At 41.4% G+C, this 18,623-nt stretch overlaps 1 protein-coding gene across 2 annotated transcripts in view; it reads right to left on the bottom strand.

Moving 5' to 3' along the window:
* The window catches only part of PLXNB2 (plexin B2), a 174,132-nt gene that overhangs the window by 42,623 nt on the left and 112,886 nt on the right, over positions 1 to 18,623 (bottom strand). For both annotated transcript variants that reach the window (XM_065743529.1, XM_065743530.1), the window contains 5 exons: positions 15,470 to 15,562; positions 14,234 to 14,315; positions 9,811 to 9,983; positions 8,605 to 8,753; positions 5,020 to 5,128 (listed from right to left, as the gene is read on the bottom strand). In XM_065743529.1, coding sequence (XP_065599601.1) covers positions 5,020 to 5,128; positions 8,605 to 8,753; positions 9,811 to 9,983; positions 14,234 to 14,315; positions 15,470 to 15,562 — 606 coding nt within the window. The remainder of the gene's footprint in view (positions 1 to 5,019; positions 5,129 to 8,604; positions 8,754 to 9,810; positions 9,984 to 14,233; positions 14,316 to 15,469; positions 15,563 to 18,623) is intronic.

Raw genomic sequence — 18,623 nt, 5'->3', positions numbered from 1 at the left:
GTGCAACACAGAACCCTTCCCCCAGCTTCCTTTTCAATTCCCTGACTTGCACTCAGGATCTGATCTGCCACGTCGACTAATGTTCTTTTTCACTCATTATGTTTATTTGCTTTTGCAGCTCTTCTGGTTTACATAGCTGTGTCCAGCCAATTCAATTCTGGTCCCTCACACAGCGTGCAAGAACAAGAGGGTTGCAGTCCTATGGGGCACCACTTAGGTTCTGCAGATCTTCTTTTCCAATATCTCTGCTTTTCTATAAGTCTATCACCAAACATGTTCTGTACTTCATATATTCTGCGGCATGACTCTGTAAATAAGGATACTAACTGCTGTATTACTGAGCTACAACAGGAAATTTCCAGCCCAAGAGCTGCATCACTGAGATAGAAGAGGTTCTCCCTTTGTCCTTCACTAATGCAGAAAATCAGAGGAACAACCAGCCACCAAGCAGGCTATAGGTGAAACTCAGGCCAGGCCAGAAATTCAAAACAGTTGGAAAGCAACAGAGGATGGGAGACCAACGGAGATGCAAAGAGACCTTGCATAATGTCTGTGCTTCAAGGGGGGATGCTGGAGAAAAAAGCAACTGTTCCAGACCACAAGCAGAGACAAGTGGAGGGGGGGAAGAAGATGACAGCAGAATATATCCCCACGGTGCTGTGGGAGTTGCCAGCTGCAGCATGAGGGGAAGCCAGCAACAGATGGATGTGTCAAGTGGGTGTAGTGGGCAGCAAATGGCAGAATCACCTCAGCTCCCTCCTGCCAGCTCCTGCCACAGTGACCTCTGGCTGGGGCTTTGCTACCTACTCACAGGACAGCAGGCAGACAATTTCCACTGTGTACGCTGGCAGCTGCTCCCTGAGCCGGCCCAACTTGTGGGCCTGCAGGGACAACATAGCCAGTCTTCACTTCTAGGTTACACCAATGCAGGCTGGTGGGACGAGCCGTGCTTTCCTGGCGCTGCTTTGTGCAAACCTGCAGCTTGCCCAAATGCTTCCAGGTGTGCAGGCAGAGCGTCTGCCAAGTGACACACACCAACTGCTGTGGGTGGGAGGCTTAGGCACAGGGCTGATATCCTGAACAATGGATGGTCTGGACCACGGGCAGCATCATTTTGTCTTGAGGTAGAGACCACATCATTTTCTGAGCAGACCACAGAGCCCTTCTGGCAGCTCTGATGGAGAAACGGAAGCACGTGTGACTGCAACGCCTGCATATCGTGCACCACTGTGCATGGGCAGCTTTCAAGCAGAACCCACAAGCACCAAATGGAGGGATATATATTTACAGATGATCGAGAATTAGGTCTAATAACATCCACATGACAAAGGACAGCTTCCCAAAACCTCTGAGCTACCCAGTTCTCCTGGCCCCTGTGCAGGCTGACACACAGACAAGATGTGCTTCAGAACTTTTATTATTATCTGGAAAAATAATACATAGCCACTGTCTTCTGGCAGCAGTTCCAGACTGCTGTGGGTGTGTGGTTTACTAGCGTCAATCATAATGGCAATGAGCCATGTAAACTGTCCTCCCTGAAACTACAGTGCAAAATGGATGTGCCATGGTGAAGACTTGTGCAGAAGAATCAAGCAGCGAGCTCAGCCTCCACTGGAGCCCTGTGGCTCTGATAGCTCTGTGGTGGTGAGAGCGACAGCCTCTAACATCAGGAAGGAAAACGGAGGGTGGATGAAGATAACAGAAAAAGTACTGGTTTGCAGAAATATTACGGTGGAAAAGAAGTGCCTTGTTAAATCTATCCTTCCATTCAGATTCATATTCAAACTCCCAGTACAGTGAGCAGTCATCTTCATGTTTGTTTTCAGATCAGGCTATAATTTGTCCCCCTTTCTTACATTTATTTGAGCTTTCTAAAACCATGTAATCTTTTTAATTTACTCAGACTAAAGCTCACAGAGCTGCTCTTGCAAACAGGCACTGAAGAACCTGGAGCCAAGCTCTCATTCTGGTGGTTTGAATTTGAAGATGAGGTATTCAGAGAATGGAGCAAACTTGCATGGTATCAGTAGCCTGGGTCATTTAGCTGGGGAAAGCTAAACTTCTACCTTCAGTTCCATTTCTCACTGCCATCAACCAACCAATCAGATGAGCAAACAAAAGGCAGGACTGGCCTTTAGCCATGGCACAGCTCCTCCTGCATAGAGACCAGCCAAATTGTCAGAGGCACAGCATAGCTGGATATTAAAATTTATCATCATTTCATTTCTATTTCAATAAAAAGGAGAATGGTTATTGCTTGATTCTGCTTATAGTGAAACAAACAATAAAAGGTCAGTGGAGGAGGATGAGGTTACCAGAATTTAATTTCACTGGAATGTCTGTGCTTGAACAACACTCAGGATAGAAGAAATTGTGATGGGTAGGGGGACATAAAACTTTCTCTCTATATTATTGCAGCAAATATAGATGAGATGTTTACAATACAGCACAGACTTTTAAGGAACAGGGCATTTTAGTTCAGAAATGATTTTAAATTGAAATCTGGGCTTCCTTTCTAACTGGATTGTTGACCCAACTAGTGGAAGTCTCACCTGCTGCTTGGCTCAGCACTGCGCTGGCAGAAAGGAGCAGAAGCACAAATGTAAGCCCCAGGTTGTGCTGACTGCTGATGCTTGTCAATCCAGCTCTAAAAACACATCTAATAATTCTGGCTGAGCGCTGAACACAGCCAGGTGTAGTAGTACCTGATAACTAATTATGTGCTCTTGCCAGCAGCCACCTGCCAGATGTGTGGACCCCAGACTGGACAGTATGATGACACTTCTGCTCTGCAGAGACATCAGGCTGAGCAGCTCCTTGTCTCCTTGAGTTGCTTGTACAATTCTGCGTGGTGCTGCCACACACTTCATTTCAAGTGGACACAGCTAAAGCTGAAGCTATTGTGCTGTGAGGGTGATCAAAGCACAAGGCAGAACAGCTGGTATTTACCAGCAGTAGAGAAGAAGATAAAGTACCAAAGAAAAAGGAAAATATATAATGGGAGACTTACTTTAGAAAGGTTCTTGAAAAGTACTTTCTTTTCTGTATATCTAACTGTAGAGCTTTTAAATAAAGCACAGATTTTGTGTATCTCCTTAAGCAAGCCACCAAGAAACTGCCCGAAAACAACAGTGAATCAAGATGCAACTTTTAAAACAGCAGCTGCCTAGGCTGGCTGTTCGGACCATCTGTTCTGATGCCAGAAGCGCTCATGTCACACTTGCAGAGGTGTGCATGAGTGTGACAGCCCTGCACTGATTTTAATACTACCACAGCTGGCTTCATTTTCTCGTGGAACAAAAAAAAAAAAAGAAACAAGGAACCAATTTCACCAGTTATAAGGCATGAACTGCTGTGCTTGATGATTTTGTATTCTTCACCATTGCTTTGCATTCTGTAAAGAAGCCCTCATGGAAAGAGTTTTTGCGGTAAATAAAGATGTATTTTTTTATCAGCAGCTACTTTAGGTATCTGATATTTCAGTAACATCAATCCATTCAGAGACTGGCATAGAGGAAGTCTTAGACTTCCAGGAAAACTTCCACCTGGATGATAGCTCTGCACGGCAGCTTGTCCTGGGGCGTGACAGCCATTTGGGAACCTCTCCCTCAAACAGTGGTAGGCAGTGGCTGCTGCCCTCATCTCATTTCACAGCTGCATTGAGTGGGGAGTCCCACCAGAACAAGTTCCCAGAGAGGTTTTCTAAGCCTACATGAAGGTTTCACGTTACATTTCAATTCATTTTGTACCTTCTTTGTGTGGTTTTCACGCAAACCATGAAGTAATCTTTACGTGCAGGAGGAGGATAGGAGAACTGGTATAACACATACACAGTGTAATGTCATAGACTCTGTCCCAGAGATAGTGAGGACACAAATATGGGACATGACGTTTCTGCACATTTCCTGCTCTTGTTAAGATAAATGAGACGATTGACAAAGGAAGACTTAATTATAACCTACATTTCCACAAAGGAACAGAGGAGGGTTGTGACAGCAGAAGATCATTTTCAAGCAAAATGTGTGTTTTTGCAGAGATACCAAAAGGGAGAGGAGATAACTGCCCCAAAATAATGAAGAAAAAAAAAAACAACCCAACACTTCTAGCCTCTTTTATGAAAACCAGAATATTCTCTTAGCTGAATGTTATTCCTGACTTATTCCACCTCATATTGCTGACTAGCGTCCTTTCCTTCTCACAAAGTATCATGAATTAATGAGACAGAAGTTAAAATATGGGAGATGATAAAGCTGTAACACATCCTTTATATTTTATAGATTTACAGATTTTATAGACATAATTTTAAATATCAAGATGAGAACAGAGATTAGTTAAACCTCTGAGCTATCACAGGCTCTTATAAATTTGGAAGACCTTATAGATACACACAAAGCTACTTGCAGCTAGAACAGCAATAACCAATGGCCACACTTAGGGAAAAGCAATTAAAAACACAAATTAAATCCTCCTTCACAGTGACACTGACAACAAAGCATATATGTAATCTGCCTCAAATCATGCTGTCTGTATCTCTGCATGCCATATTTTTGAATGAAATAAATTATTAAAAAAAATTAATGCACTCAATCTTCAGCTGCTACGCATTAATTCCTGCAATTAAGAACACTAGTAGCCTAAGCACAGTGATTAAACTGCACAAACTGTGTGCCTGAAGAACCTAATTTTTTACAGTGCTGACTTGTTTTTATTCAGTACTGACACTCAGGAGATACCATGTCACTGCTGAATAAGTTGGCTGCAACTTCTTTTATACCACATCTTTGCAGCTTTGACATTGCAAATATCATCCTATTTTGAGACTGACCTACTGATGAGAATAGGTTTTGATATACCTTCTGTATAAATAAATGCTTGAGTTTAGTGTTTTCTAACATGCTTGAGCTGTAGTGTTGTTGATTAAATAAAGTTTGTAAGGCAAACAAAAGTGCTTAACAGGTAAACTTCATATTTAAGCAATGCACCAAGCTTAAAATAGGTTAATGCAAATAGTGCACTTACCTGGTATGTAAACTGCACATCACTTGGTGATTTACCTAATTTTCCATTGATGTTAACCTCAATTTGACCTTGTTTAGGTACCTTCATTTCTCCAACTTGACACACAATCCTAGAGAGAAATAGTAATCTAAGTTTATCTGCTAGCAGTAACAGCTGCAATACAGTGCAAGGTACAATAGTTAGCACACCTGCTGCCAGCAAAAGCACAAACTTGGCTTTATCCTACACGAGGTACATGAGCTCTGGCTCAACCACAACCACCCAGGAATATTTTAATCATATCTACATAGAGTAAAACTGAAACTTGAGCACTGCACATAGCAACTACTGAGCTGACTTCTTAGTAGAAGACTCAAATTCAGTCCAGAAGACAGGGATAAATCTGTCTGACCCTACACAAAGTTTTCCCTTTATCTGGTGGTGTTAAAAAATCCAGTGACCCCCCCACACAGACCTTGATGCAAGAATCAGCTATCTTATAACTTTGTGTATTGGAGCTGCTAATGCTTTTGTTGTGAATCCTGCTATCTCCCAGCTTTAAGCTACTGCATTTTCACACCTACGATCAAAATCCCTTTAGAATTACTGTTCTCTGAAAATAAATCCTCAGATAACCCACGCAACATCAGAGGTCAAGGAACAGTGGGGGAGAAAACATCCTGTGGTAACCCTCACTGCTGCTGAAGGAGAGCTGCCATGTTTAGATTTCTGTTTCCAACAGGTGACACACAGAATAAAAGCATGAAAATGTAACGAGGATTCGACACACTCAAAAAGTGGGACAAATGCTTCGTGGTGAGCTGATAATTCAGTTAGATAAGGATTCACACAGTGTTTGCAGCCTGCGCGGGCAGTTTCACATGGGACACACCCTAGGAGTTCATTTCCTTCATTCTTTCTCTACTTGGATTATTGTTCCTCTGTAAGCAGTGCACAACAGCTTAAAAAAAAAGACAAATAGGAAAAAAAAAAAACCAAACCAACCCCCAAATTACTGAGTACAATGTACTTAAATTAGGACTTATAATAAAAGGATTGTCAAGTCCCCTTACAGATTGCTCCAGGATTTTCTGCCTGGGTACTGGCAAATGGACAAAATTCTCTAAATTCTTGCACGTCCTGGCATGTGTATGGCTGCCTGAGTCTGTTCCTCATCATCTCTACTGTATTCTTAGAAGTTGTATCTCCATGTCAGGCAGAAACAGGAAACAGTGCCTTTGGAAGAATGTCTACCATATGTCAAAGCTACAGAAAGCAGTCGGGTGCCGGGGCTTGGGGGTGCAGGGGGAGCCGGCAGAGGGAAGAGCAGGGATTTTAACTGAGCAAAGCACTTTCCCACCCCAAGTGCTGGCACGGCCTCCCTCCCCCTGTTACAAATGGAAAACTACAAAGGAGGAGGACAGACATCTCCAGGCTGACAAAGAAATACCATGGCAGAGCAGGCAACAGTCTCCAGTGCCTTAAAGCTTGCTGCCCTCCTACCCATGGGAGGAACAAGCTCCAAAAAATTAATAACTTTTTGCTGCAGGAAGGATGAGGAAGCAAGACTTGGTGCTTCTTTTTTTCTTTCTTTTTTTAATTAATAGTAAGTAAAGTAATAATTAAACAAAAGAATGGAGGAAGATAAAGATGCAAAATTATAGATATCCATTTAAACATTTTGAATAGCTTCTTTTTCAAGGCTCCCCTAATGGAGAACATCCTTCAAAACCTCCTAATTTGTTGGTAAATTACATTATGCAAGTTGCATTTGTTCTCGCCCATTACCACACTGGCAGAGCTTAAGAAACCAGTAATGTTGCTACGATACAAGGAACCAGTCATCTCAGTTTTGGCTCCTTTCCACATTTTTAAAAATACCAAAAAGCTTTACAGAAAGCCAAGAGGCTGTGGAAATTCTTATAAGGCTACATTGGGATTCAATGCAGCTTTTGCAAACACTGGAAATAGGGAATGGGGAATGATGGCTGAAAGGGAGTTTTGAGAATTTTGTGGATAGTGATGTGTGTGTAAATGGGAGCGATGGTAACGGATTTGGGAAGCAGAAGGAGATACAGAGCTTTATAGATATTCTTAGGGCCTTGGGGCCTGGGAAGCTGCTAAATGCCTGGTCCACAAACTGACTAAAGCCAAAGCTTTTTCAAAAGCTAATATATATATATATTGAAATCTCTTAGTCATTTTCAATATCTCTTTCAAAACATGCCACAGAAATACCAAAAAGTTATTGTGCTTGCATTTAAAGCCAAAGTTTCAATTGCAGTTTTACATATTGAAATTAAATGAAAAAAAAATCACATTTCTTAAAATGCCATTACTAATATGAAGACTGCTCCAAAAGTAATGCCTCCTGTTTTAATATGTTGATTCCTGACATCAGAGGCGGATGTTGGTGGCACGACAGAGGCTGAACCTTCCTACCAATATTCCATTGCAGGTCGGTGCCATGTGACAAAATGGCATCTGACATGGACGTGTGTATGAAGCAAAGGTGTGGCACTGAATTCCTCCATGTAGAAAAAATGGCATCCAGTGACATTAATTGTTGCTTGCTGAATGTTTATGTAGACCAAACAGTGGATATGAGCACAGTGAGGTGCTAAGTGGTGCATTTCATCAGTGGTCACAGTGACAGCGGTTCAGCTCCACTGCTGCAGACTTTTATGAGTGCAGCATGCAAGCTTTTGTTTGCTGCTGGTGAAAATGCACAGATAATGGTGGTGACTGTTGAAAAATAGTGTTTTTTAGCTGAGAATAATCTCCATCAAATACTGGTATTGTGCTTTTTGTATCTGTTGTAGTTTCCATGGAAATAAATAGGAGGTATTACTTTGGAATGACCTACATATTACTACTAAACCCTTATGCTAAGATTTCAATCAGCTACTATCAAAAGGGTATTTCCATCTTGAAATTAGGTGCTTGATATAACCTGTGGTAAGCATCTGGATACCCAGAAGAATTAAGTCACCTTGTTCTTTTTGGCACTGCTTAGGAGTGTGACAGATAACCTACAAAGCATCTACTAACCTGCTTAGGCAACTCAGCATCCATAGACTTGTTGGCTCTGTGATGAAATTGAGTCACCTAAAGTTAACCCAAACCTCAAGGCTCCCTCCCTGCCCCCGGGAGAGAACCTCTGTAGCTGTACTGTTATAAAAAGAATTAAGCTTCCTCTTTCTTTGCTGACTTTCCCATTGGCTGCTCTGTAGTTGAGACTTCCCAACAGTTTTAATAACTGGATGCACACCTATCATGCCTTTAATTTAAATGCTCATAAATAGTTTTGAGACATCTGCAGTAATAGTTTATGAAAGCTTTCCAAACAAATAAAAAATAGTCAATGAATCAGAAGCAGGAGGGTAACATGCTGTCATAAATTTGTTGCTGTACTAGAATCTGTAACAGTTTTAAATAAAAACTTTGACATGTTGGTATGAAACACTGTACTTATACTGTACCAGTTCTTTCTTTTGTTGGGAATTTCTAATAATCACAGTAATGCCTTTTTTGTGAAGATGCACAGCAGTTCATTTCTAACTTTTTTTTTGGTCTAAAATGTTGTGCAAAATATACAGTGATTACCTTGTGGAAACAGAGTAGAATTCCTCCTTGAAAATACATTCCTTGTCTGCCACCGTTATATTTTTTACATCTTCTGCTTTTATTCCCAAATTAGATCCCATTATGGTCAAAAGAATTCCACCGTCCAGCGGTCCAGTTTTTGGCTCAATCTGTGTTTACACGAGGAAAAGTAAATAAAGAAATAAGTAACACACAGGCATGTGGCTGCTGCTGACTGCTGTCCAGACATGCCCCACAAACACCTGTTCCTGTTTCCAATATTTCATATTACTAAGACTGGATCCTTTGTCCATGACCATCTCTTTGCATTCAATATGTAAATAAAGTAGCTGAAAAAGAACTTGGCAGTGTCTGTAGCTGTTTCCAGATATTTTGTTCAAACTTGAACCTAACAAAAGCTTTGAAAAACTGATATATCCCAATATTATTAGTACTTATTATTTACCCTGTGATCACATATAAACAGTATAATTCTATTTTTCTTCATTTTCTTTATCAGGACACCATTACTATACAAGTATTCTTCTCCATGCTTTCTGTCAAGATTTTAAGATACCTGCCTTCACTTGGTAGACTTCAAATGTTTACCTGCCATTCCTTCTCAAATGAAGCATCACAGCCAGTTTCATCCATTGTGCCACTATTCTGCCTGTACCTGCACTGCACCCCCGGCTGTATACTCCTGGGAGATTCACTATGCCTCTGCCACTGCAAGGTATGGGTTTCAGATTTAAACTACATGAAATATCCCTATTATGACTCAGCATCTGCCATATCACTACAGCATTTGGTGATGGCTGGGGTACGTTCGTATCAAATGGTGTGTGTGGATTTCAATATACTGATGCCACTGTCACAGTAATTTAGATGCACTCAGTTGAAGTACCTAGAATGCTTTCTAGGCAACAATGCCCAGAAAAACAGGATTTGGCTTGTGGCTGAAAAAGCAACTGCTGGAAGTAAAGGAGAGTTCATTGCTTCTTGCTTTGTCTGCTGGTTCACCAGGTGGAACAAAGCTCTTCCTTCACCCTGGGGTATGCTCACACCACAGACCCACAGCTCACTAAAGGTTGCACATTTGGCCTTTCTGGCTTCTCACATTCAACTTCTATAGCCTCAGGTTGCATCAGGTTTCAGTAAGAGTTTGCTTGGATGCTTTCTGATGAAAAACAACGCACTGGTGAGGAGGAAAAAATGCAATCTTACGCGAGTGATTTCTGGATGAGGACATGTGCTGGTGGGAGGAGCACGACACAGCTTCTCATACACACACTTGTTTGGCTTGCCATCCTCTTCACACCAGACACACTTGTAGTCTTCATGGGCCGCAAGACACAAGCTGCAATCGCTTCGTCCATAGGAGCAATTGTATAGGGTCACTGAAATAGGGATGGTAAATGTACTTAGACATTACCCTAAAAAAAAAAATCCTATGTACAAAGCCCCCCATTGCTCAGTTCAGTCCTGTGAAGAAGGTGCACATTGTGCACTTCACCCCAGAATGCTGCTGGATGAAAACCTTATTTACTGCTGAACAGAAAATCCTCACAACTACCCATGTGCAGAGTAAAAACATATGATCAAGAAGACCTGAACACAGTTTTGTTACTTGGGCTCTGTCAAAACACTTAAGCACAATGTCTTTTCCTTGAGCATCCTCAGTGAACCCGGCTATAAGGCAGCTCAAAGACTGGTTCCAAAAGTAGGTCCTGCTGGAGCACCAGCAGCCAGAGATTGAAGGCCACAGACTCCCATGGTGTCATTGGGACAGCTGGTGTAGGACCCTGTCAGTTGTGTATTTATTTATAAGAAGATATCTGCCTTTGTTAGCTGTTTCCAGGACATTCAGGGCTTTCCAAAACCATAATGAAAACCTCGATGAAATATAAGGTCTACACTTAATGAAATGTTATTCTTTTTTCTAGTTACATCTCCCTTCTTCTCTATTGTTTTGCTTCAGTCTCTCTTTGCCTGGATTTGCTACTCTGACGCATGCCTTATTCCTTCTGCAATGGGGTTTAATCCCAGTTCTTCTGAACCAGGAGATCAGATCTGACAGTCACGTACTGGTGAACCAAGCACCAGCTGTCCCTGATACTAAACTTATTTTAGCACCCATCAATCTCTAGTATGATGCACAGTCACTGAACAAAATCAGTTTTTCCGAATGGATGTAAAGATTTAAAGCATAGCTAGTGGTTCAGCACCATAAGGAAAGCCTGGCTTTGCAAAAAAACCAAAAACATTTGGAGATGCACTTGAGAGCTAGTCCAGAAGAAACAGACTGAAGAGATGCCACATATTTCTCTGGGGAAAGCATGCATGTGGCACAGATTATTCAGCACATGAGCGCTGTGCTTCCCCAGGCAGGTGAGCTGGTTATCACAAAGAGAGGAACTTCCTGATCCTTCCTTTTATGCTTTCCCTTCATCCCTGCTTATTTCATCCCTGCTTATCCCTTCCCATTGGCTGCCCTATTTTTCTGTCCATGCAACCTCACCCTCTGTCACGAAGGCTCTGGCACCTGTTGAGTCCTTTTGTAAATCAGCTTAACCTAGCAGAGGAGCAGAAAACTATCCAGGTTTCCTCGTGTGCTCTTTCAAGTGTTAAATGTGTGCACAGATGGGAGTGGGGAGTACATGACAGAGAATCAACATCTCCCCTTTCCAGTGGCCATTAGCCGTTTAAGCTCATTAAGTCTCAAGAAACAGTACCCTTAGTGACATTGTTTTTTTTTCCCCAAGGAGGTGCACCCTTAAAGATGCAGTAAGCAAACTGACATACACAGAGGAGACCAGTGGGCGAGAGAGACTGGGACAATTCCTTGAAGATTGCATGTGGTAAAAGCCCTCAGAAATGTCCATTTCAAGAAGGCTGTTGCTCTCGGAGGAGAGGGACTCCAAAAGGACACCAGCAAACCTACCCTGCTGACACCCTCCCAGATATCAGCAGCAGCTTTTAACATCTAATTCCAAGAGGCTGCCATGTCAGACTCCTGCTGAAATGAAAAAGTAAAATGAGAAGTCTGGTTTTCCATTATTTTCCAGCAGCGCCCTTATTCCCCCTGCTAGGTCTGAACAATTATTTCAGATATCTAAAATATCACTGTAGTCTCTGTGCCATTTGTACTGAGAGATACAATCTCATAAGGGCAGTTTTTTTTCTAGATGCTGCATATTTAAAAAAAAAAAACAGACCTGTGTTCAGTCTCACAGCTACAGTCTTTATTAGAATAGCACATTTTTACCATTTCCATTACAGTAAAGAGTTAATGCAACACTAAAGGCTGCTTTTAACCCTTCTTACATCTAATCAGCATATTCACTTGAAGTCAAGCAGCTCTTTCAGGATGCACTCAGACAAGACATCCTTGAAGGTGTACGCAAACTCTGACATCAGTAACAATGAACTGATGGGAAAAAATCATGCATTTGGTTCAGCTCTTCTCTTGAATTTACAAGGAAGGGATGAGCGCAAAGTAGGAGCAGCAACATTTGCTTCATATGTTGACTGCACAGTGTGGAATCACTGAGTTAACAAATCCAAGCCAGGAAAGAATTTTCAATGGTTAGTGTTAACTCTTCACTCTGTATGCTGGATGTGAAGGTAGTGATGAGGAAAAGCACCAGACTGACAGCTCTACTATGTTGACTATGTACTACTGACAGAAACAGCACGGTCAGCAGCAAGGAAGAGTTTCCTCATGGCCAGCTTGCTTCCTTAATGCAGACCTCCTACTGCATAGGAACCTGAGCAGGTAATATTGTTAAACAAATGTTTCCTTCCTCCCTATGGTTTCCTAAACCCTGCTTTACCCGCCCACACCACTGCACGGCCACCTGGCAGAGCAGGGCAGGACGCCTACAGCATCACTTTGTTGTGCTTTGGCTGGAGAGAGATTTTTGTCCCATCCCCCTGTAAACAACGTTAGCACTGCAACGTCTTGACATCCCTCACATCCCATTGCATAAATGCATCCAAGAAAGCTATGGCCTTAAAGCATTAAACACTCCTTCTTGTTCACTGATCAGCTCATTAAATGTACCAGCAGCAAGCCACTCATTAGATTCAGACTCTTATCCATCACCTTGAGATGCCAGCTGTGAAATCATTGATAAAAAGGACAAAGGATAAAAGAGCTATATTGGATTTCGTACCGTTCAGCACCCCTGATGGCACAAGATGTAAAAGCACTGTCATAACTCAGTATTTGCTAAGAGTCATACAAAGGAAGGCTCTTTGACTGACAGGTTCAGAGGTGCTTCTCAGCAGCAATCACGTATTCAAAGTCAATTATTTTCAAGATGCATAAAAAATACTATGCTCTAGATTTCATCTGACAAGGAAATTTTAAAGCAAGAGAGAATTTGGATATAAAAATATTTTATAATAAAAAGAGATGAGACATTTGTTGGTAATTTTTCAATTCCACTCTTGCAAGGATTCTATGTTATGATTTGAATTATAACCTTTCTTTAACAGTTTAGCTACTACCTCTATTCTATGGTTTTGTTTTCCTTTTTTCCCGGACTGGGAAAAAGATGTTGGGAACATTCAGTCAAAATTCTGCAATTTTAAACACCACAGCCTTTAGAATGGAAATGAGGATGCTGCGAGACTGCAGTATGACCTCCCCATAATGTGCGTCCCAGGTCCTCTTTTAAGTGCTTTCATCACTGCACACAAAGCCACAGGGAAATTCTGAAAACATACTTCTGTGCTGCCAATGTGACAGGGGATCAATTTAAGTATTGTTCTGATGGAAAAATATGGTCTTCAGATTTAATCTGTAGGGAAAACTACTTGGAGGTAGTATTAGTTTTCCCGATGTTGACTCCTCACAGAAGTAGTAAGAGTGTTGCCTCACTGTTTTTCAAAGATCATGCCTTAAAACATTGGTCCAAAGACATGCCAGGCAGGTCCCAGTTCCCAGATACCGTTGCACTGATTTTCATGGAGCATTCTCACTTCAGCTCCAGACTAAACCCACAGACATAACTGCTGTAGGTTAAAAGAAGTAAAAATAAAATAATAAGCAATTTATATCAAAGGCCAAGTCTTTGTCTGTGCTATATACTAAGTACACCTTTTTTGTTGTTGTTGTCATAGGAGTAAATGAATAAAGTAATGAGATGGAAGCTCACAGTGTTTATGTGTCTTGGTAACTGCCAGCAGACAAAGGCTGCCGAGTCTGCTGCTCAGGAACTGAGACAGCTGCAAGTACAGACTTCAGGTGAAGTCCAGACAATTGTTGGTAAGGAAAACCACACTTCATTTAACATAGGGAGCAAATTCATTGCAGCTTTTGGAGACTGGGGGAGAAAAATGGACATTTAAAAAACAAAACACTGAAGAATGCCTTAAGTGTGAAGTTTTGCTTATGTTGTCTTTCAGAGCAACTTCAAGCATGAGAATGCTGGGAACATCTTTTAAATGGCCTTTAATACACAAAGCACTGATATTTAATTCATGAGTTCATTATTAATAACTTTTGATCTGTCAGATTTGATTATTTCACTCAAACCAATAATAGCTGGAAAGGTAACAATCTTATCCACATCTCCAAAACTATAAATAGATTCCTGTTTACTGTAATTAACCATCCCTTAACCCCGTATTTTGTACTTACCCATTAGTTTGCTGTCAATCTTAACCTTGTCTGTTCTTATGGATAAGTTAAGTTTTAGGGTTTCATTTGCACTATAGGAGAACTGAAAAAGATGATATTATGGATATATTAATTTTGCAAGGCAAATTGCATACCTTCTGTGATGCTTAATACTCAGAGCTGTGAAGGTTTTAGAAGCTATCTGAAACCATATGGTCTTTTTTTCACCTTGGCCCAATATATTTCTAGAAAAATGTTTTAATGAACCTAATCCTTCACAATCAGAATTTTCAAGTACCAAGGGAGAGCGATATCTGAATGTCTACTTTTCATTAATTTAATTTACGTTTGGTTTTAAGTATCCAAGCAGCTAGGGCACTGTTCAGTGTCAGTAAATATAGCTGTGGACCCTGCTGAGTTCTCCCTTCCCACACCATCTGGTCCCATTATTTCTGTGGCCACGGCAGGCTTGCACCACACAGAGAGGAAACCTCTTGCATCTTTTGCAGTGCAGCCCCCTCATTATAGCCAAGGCACATGGTTCACATGCTCCAAGACATGGGCTTCTGCTGAGGCTGAAAGACAGCAGCAATAACAACAGGTGGGAAAGAAAAACAGCAAAGGAAATATAATGACTTCATAAAGGAAATTATTTGTGCTCGACTCAAATGCTGCATAAATGTTAATTAGTTCTCAAAACCACTCTCTTAGCAAGCTGATTAGGTTAAAGTCAGCATCATATTTGTGAGTTTAGCTTTGAACTCTGTAGACTTTTTTTGAATACCATTTTCTTCCTCTGTAAAATAAACCAGAGTGAAAGATGCATGGACAGTAAGTAAGCCAAACAACGGCGTACTGTTACTATTCCCATTTTTACAGATGTAAAAACTGTGCTATGGGAAAGATAACTAATTGGTGTGTGGAGCAGGAGAGCTCTGAAATTCTCATCTTTTATCTCAATGATTTCACCAGATTGCATTAAAAGCGGAGAACAAAAGACTAATGGCCCCAGATTGCTCCAGGGACAGTACAATGAACCCATCCAATTCAGAAATGTAGCAAAACCATCTGAGACTTTAAGGGGAGACCCAGGGATCTCTGAGCCAATGCTCCTGCCTTTGACTGCTACTAGCAAAAGAGAATCTCCACCAGAGATGAAGGAAACCAGTACAGTATACTTCAAGATACACATGTATACTGAAACAGGACTATGGAAACAGCATATATTTGGTAGGCAAACCATAATTCTGCATTTACCTCTTTACTCATGAATGAAAATTTGCCTTCATCTGCTACCTCAACAGGAGCTTCAAATTCAAATTGGCTGTTTCCAACCACAAATTTTTCATCCTGTGGAAGAGAGAAGTTCGGCTTTCAATTTTTACATCATCACCAAGTGCAATAACATACCACCAGGCAATATACTGTCCAGCACTAGAAGTAATAAAATCAAATGGAGAAAGCTAACTACTTCAAGTTGTCACCTGAAAACCAAGCTAGCGAAAAGTCCAGCCAGTGCAATCTGGTGCCTTGTTGCACCCTCCAGCATTCCTTTAAGGTGCAAGCATGGAGCAACAACATATCTAGCACTGGGTTTCAGAGAGTGTGAAGGAAAAGCCAAGACATGTGAAAGCTGGATGGCTTCACACATCAGATGTGTCATTAGTGGAGCTGCTTGAGTTCTGCCCTTTAAGGTTTTCTCTGTGGGATTACAGAAAGAGCAGGAATGCATGAATTAGGTGGAAAATGGGAATGAACATCCCTCAGACCTTGCTGGCTTTGTTTTTCCTGCTTCACCAAGACTCCAGCTGTGTTTTGTGAGACAGACTTTGATGATAGCACCAGTATAAGGGTATTCTTTCCTCCTACAAGCTTTCTTCCCCTTTATTCACCCCATATCTCAAAAAAGCCATTGATTTCTACCCCAAGGCTGCAGCACAGGAACACCACTGGCATAACTCTCAGCATCACTGTTCTTGAACAAAGGACTGAGTCTACCAAAAAGCAAACCATGGCACTGTTCCTATGCTGTGTCAGTCTTCCATCAGCTGCCTGTACAGCTTTGCCAGCAGAACCAGAGAAAGAAATAGATGGCAAGGATGTTCGCAGACAGTGTTCTTGGTGAAAACCAACAGAGACCACAGGAATACAAGACCACCTCCATCTCTAATGCTTTTTAGGCCCTGCTTTCGGTCACTTGAATCTCACAGTACTTCAAAAAAATACTCAGTAACTTGATCTCTCTTTCCTGCTGCAAGGGTCAGAAAATCTGCTACTGCTGTCATCAAAACCATGGGAATGAGGATAATAGATATGTCTTTAATGCTGGCATCACTGGCACCTCACAGATCAGGTTTTATCTAACTACTGCAGTGGAAGCCCCTCTTTATTGCTCCTTTACTGTGACAGGTTGGGCAGTGAAGACAAGGACCCACCAAGGTTTGGGACTGAGGAGAAGCATGTGCTCAGCTAAACAAAGGGCCCTGGCTCCAGACTTCCAGAGGTTTATGTACAGGGGGATACAGACCTTCTACTTCTTCCTTCTCAGAACCTGCATACAGAAAACAAGCTGCTGACCTCATAAAGATCTTCTCTGCAATTTTTAGAGCCCATCTGGTTTCACATCCTCAAATGTTAAAGCACCTTACAAATCCCTTTTTTGAAGAATAATGCCTCCCTTACCCTATTTTACATTTCTATCATACATTATTAAAAGTGGTCAAATCCTGCTGCTTTGCTGTGTGAAGCTTTTCTGCATGTTTAACAAGCTGTACTGGGAGAGGAGGGCACCTGGAGAAAACTGAAATTGGGCTGTCATGCTGGACTCTACAGCAAAAGGCCCAGAGCTCTACTCAGCAGGCTGGGTGTAGAAGAGAGACTGTAGAAAACACCAAAAAGTTATTTATACATCAAACACTCGTGACAAAGGCAAATCCAAATGGGAAGTTACTTATAACTAAAATCTTTGGAGGGCAAATAAGGTTATCTTGATGTTGGTACATCCGTCTTTCCTACCATGCCAATCTTCCAAGGACTCAGATGGAGAATGTCTCTTAGAAGTTGCATGCAATACAACTGCTCAGTGTTAAACTTTCCTTCAGTGCCTTTCTCAGCCGCTTGCTTTGAATGTGGCTTTTCCCAAGGGAAAAAGGACAGCTTGGATTTACTTCTGCTTTTGACTGAGATTCTTTTAGAGAAAGGAGGGTCAGAAAAATAGTCAACAGCTTCTCATCTTTTAGGCTCTCACAAGGAGATTTATTCATTGTAATATAAGTGTTTACAAGTTAAGAAGACTATATGAAAATTGTGGTCTTATTCTTCTACCCTGATCTTAACCACAAATCTGCATTTATGGAGATGTTTAGATGAATGATGCTGGGTAGTGCAATAGGTTCATAGGTACATTAGGTTGGAAAGGACCTACAAGATCATCTAGTCCAACCATCCTCCTATCACCATCCCTACCCACTAAACTACTAAATCAAATCCCTTAGCACCTCATCTAAACGCTTCTTGAACAGCGCTAGGGATGGTGCCTCAACCACCTCCCTAGGCAGGCCATTCCAGTGCCTGACCACTCTTTCAGAGAAAAAATGTTTCCTTACTCATTATTAGGTAGGCTTTGCATGCTCGTTTAAACCGAGCAGAGATTAAACTAAGATAATAGAGCTAGTAATTCAAAGTAAAAACAGAACATTTATTTCAGCTGATCACCTTTTTCTAAGCAACAATGTAGGCAAATAAATTATGAAAAATGGATATATATTGATGTCCTAATCAATGAAGTCCTTACATGTGCTCACGGCTGTGTGACTGCCACCTCCAACCACACTGTAATGCCCAGGACATCCTATGACAAAATTATTCTATGTATGTGAGACGCCACATTCTAATTTACACTTGGGCCGAGGGCCAACCTCTTTAAGAGATCTGTCCATAAGTTTCTCCTGAGCCACTCTGTCTTCCGTGAGTATGTTACCCCATCTTGAGTGTAGGTTATGCCATTACTCAAAATAACTTTCAGGAATCAAACTTATTGCTTCAGCTAGTATGGCCGCATAGGAATGAGTGCCTTCATGCTTACAACTGCTTCATTTACTGGTATATTTTCACATGTTCTTAGAGATCTGTGCATACAGATGTAAAGCACTGTGTGTTCCTGTTCAAGTTCTGCCACTGAAGGCATTACAATTCTGCTGTAAAAATGCACCTCTGTACTGGGATAGACAGGGCTACTCCCATGACAGAGAAGATGTTTTCACTAGTCTCTCACTTAAGAAAAACTATTCTGACATCACTCACATGCATTTTTCTCTAGTGTCTCTCCAAACTAGAGCCTACACATTCATCTAACTTACAGAGACTTGAATTCTACACAAGCCTTTCTGGATCCCAGTTAAATAAATGCATG

The sequence above is a fragment of the Cyrtonyx montezumae genome, unplaced genomic scaffold (genome assembly GCF_038088225.1).
Source record: "Cyrtonyx montezumae isolate F1298 unplaced genomic scaffold, pur_monq_1.0 scaffold_3, whole genome shotgun sequence".
In the NCBI taxonomy this organism is placed as follows: domain Eukaryota; kingdom Metazoa; phylum Chordata; class Aves; order Galliformes; family Odontophoridae; genus Cyrtonyx; species Cyrtonyx montezumae.
The sequence above is the reverse complement of the archived record's forward strand: the minus strand, read 5'-3'. Positions and strand labels throughout refer to the sequence as shown.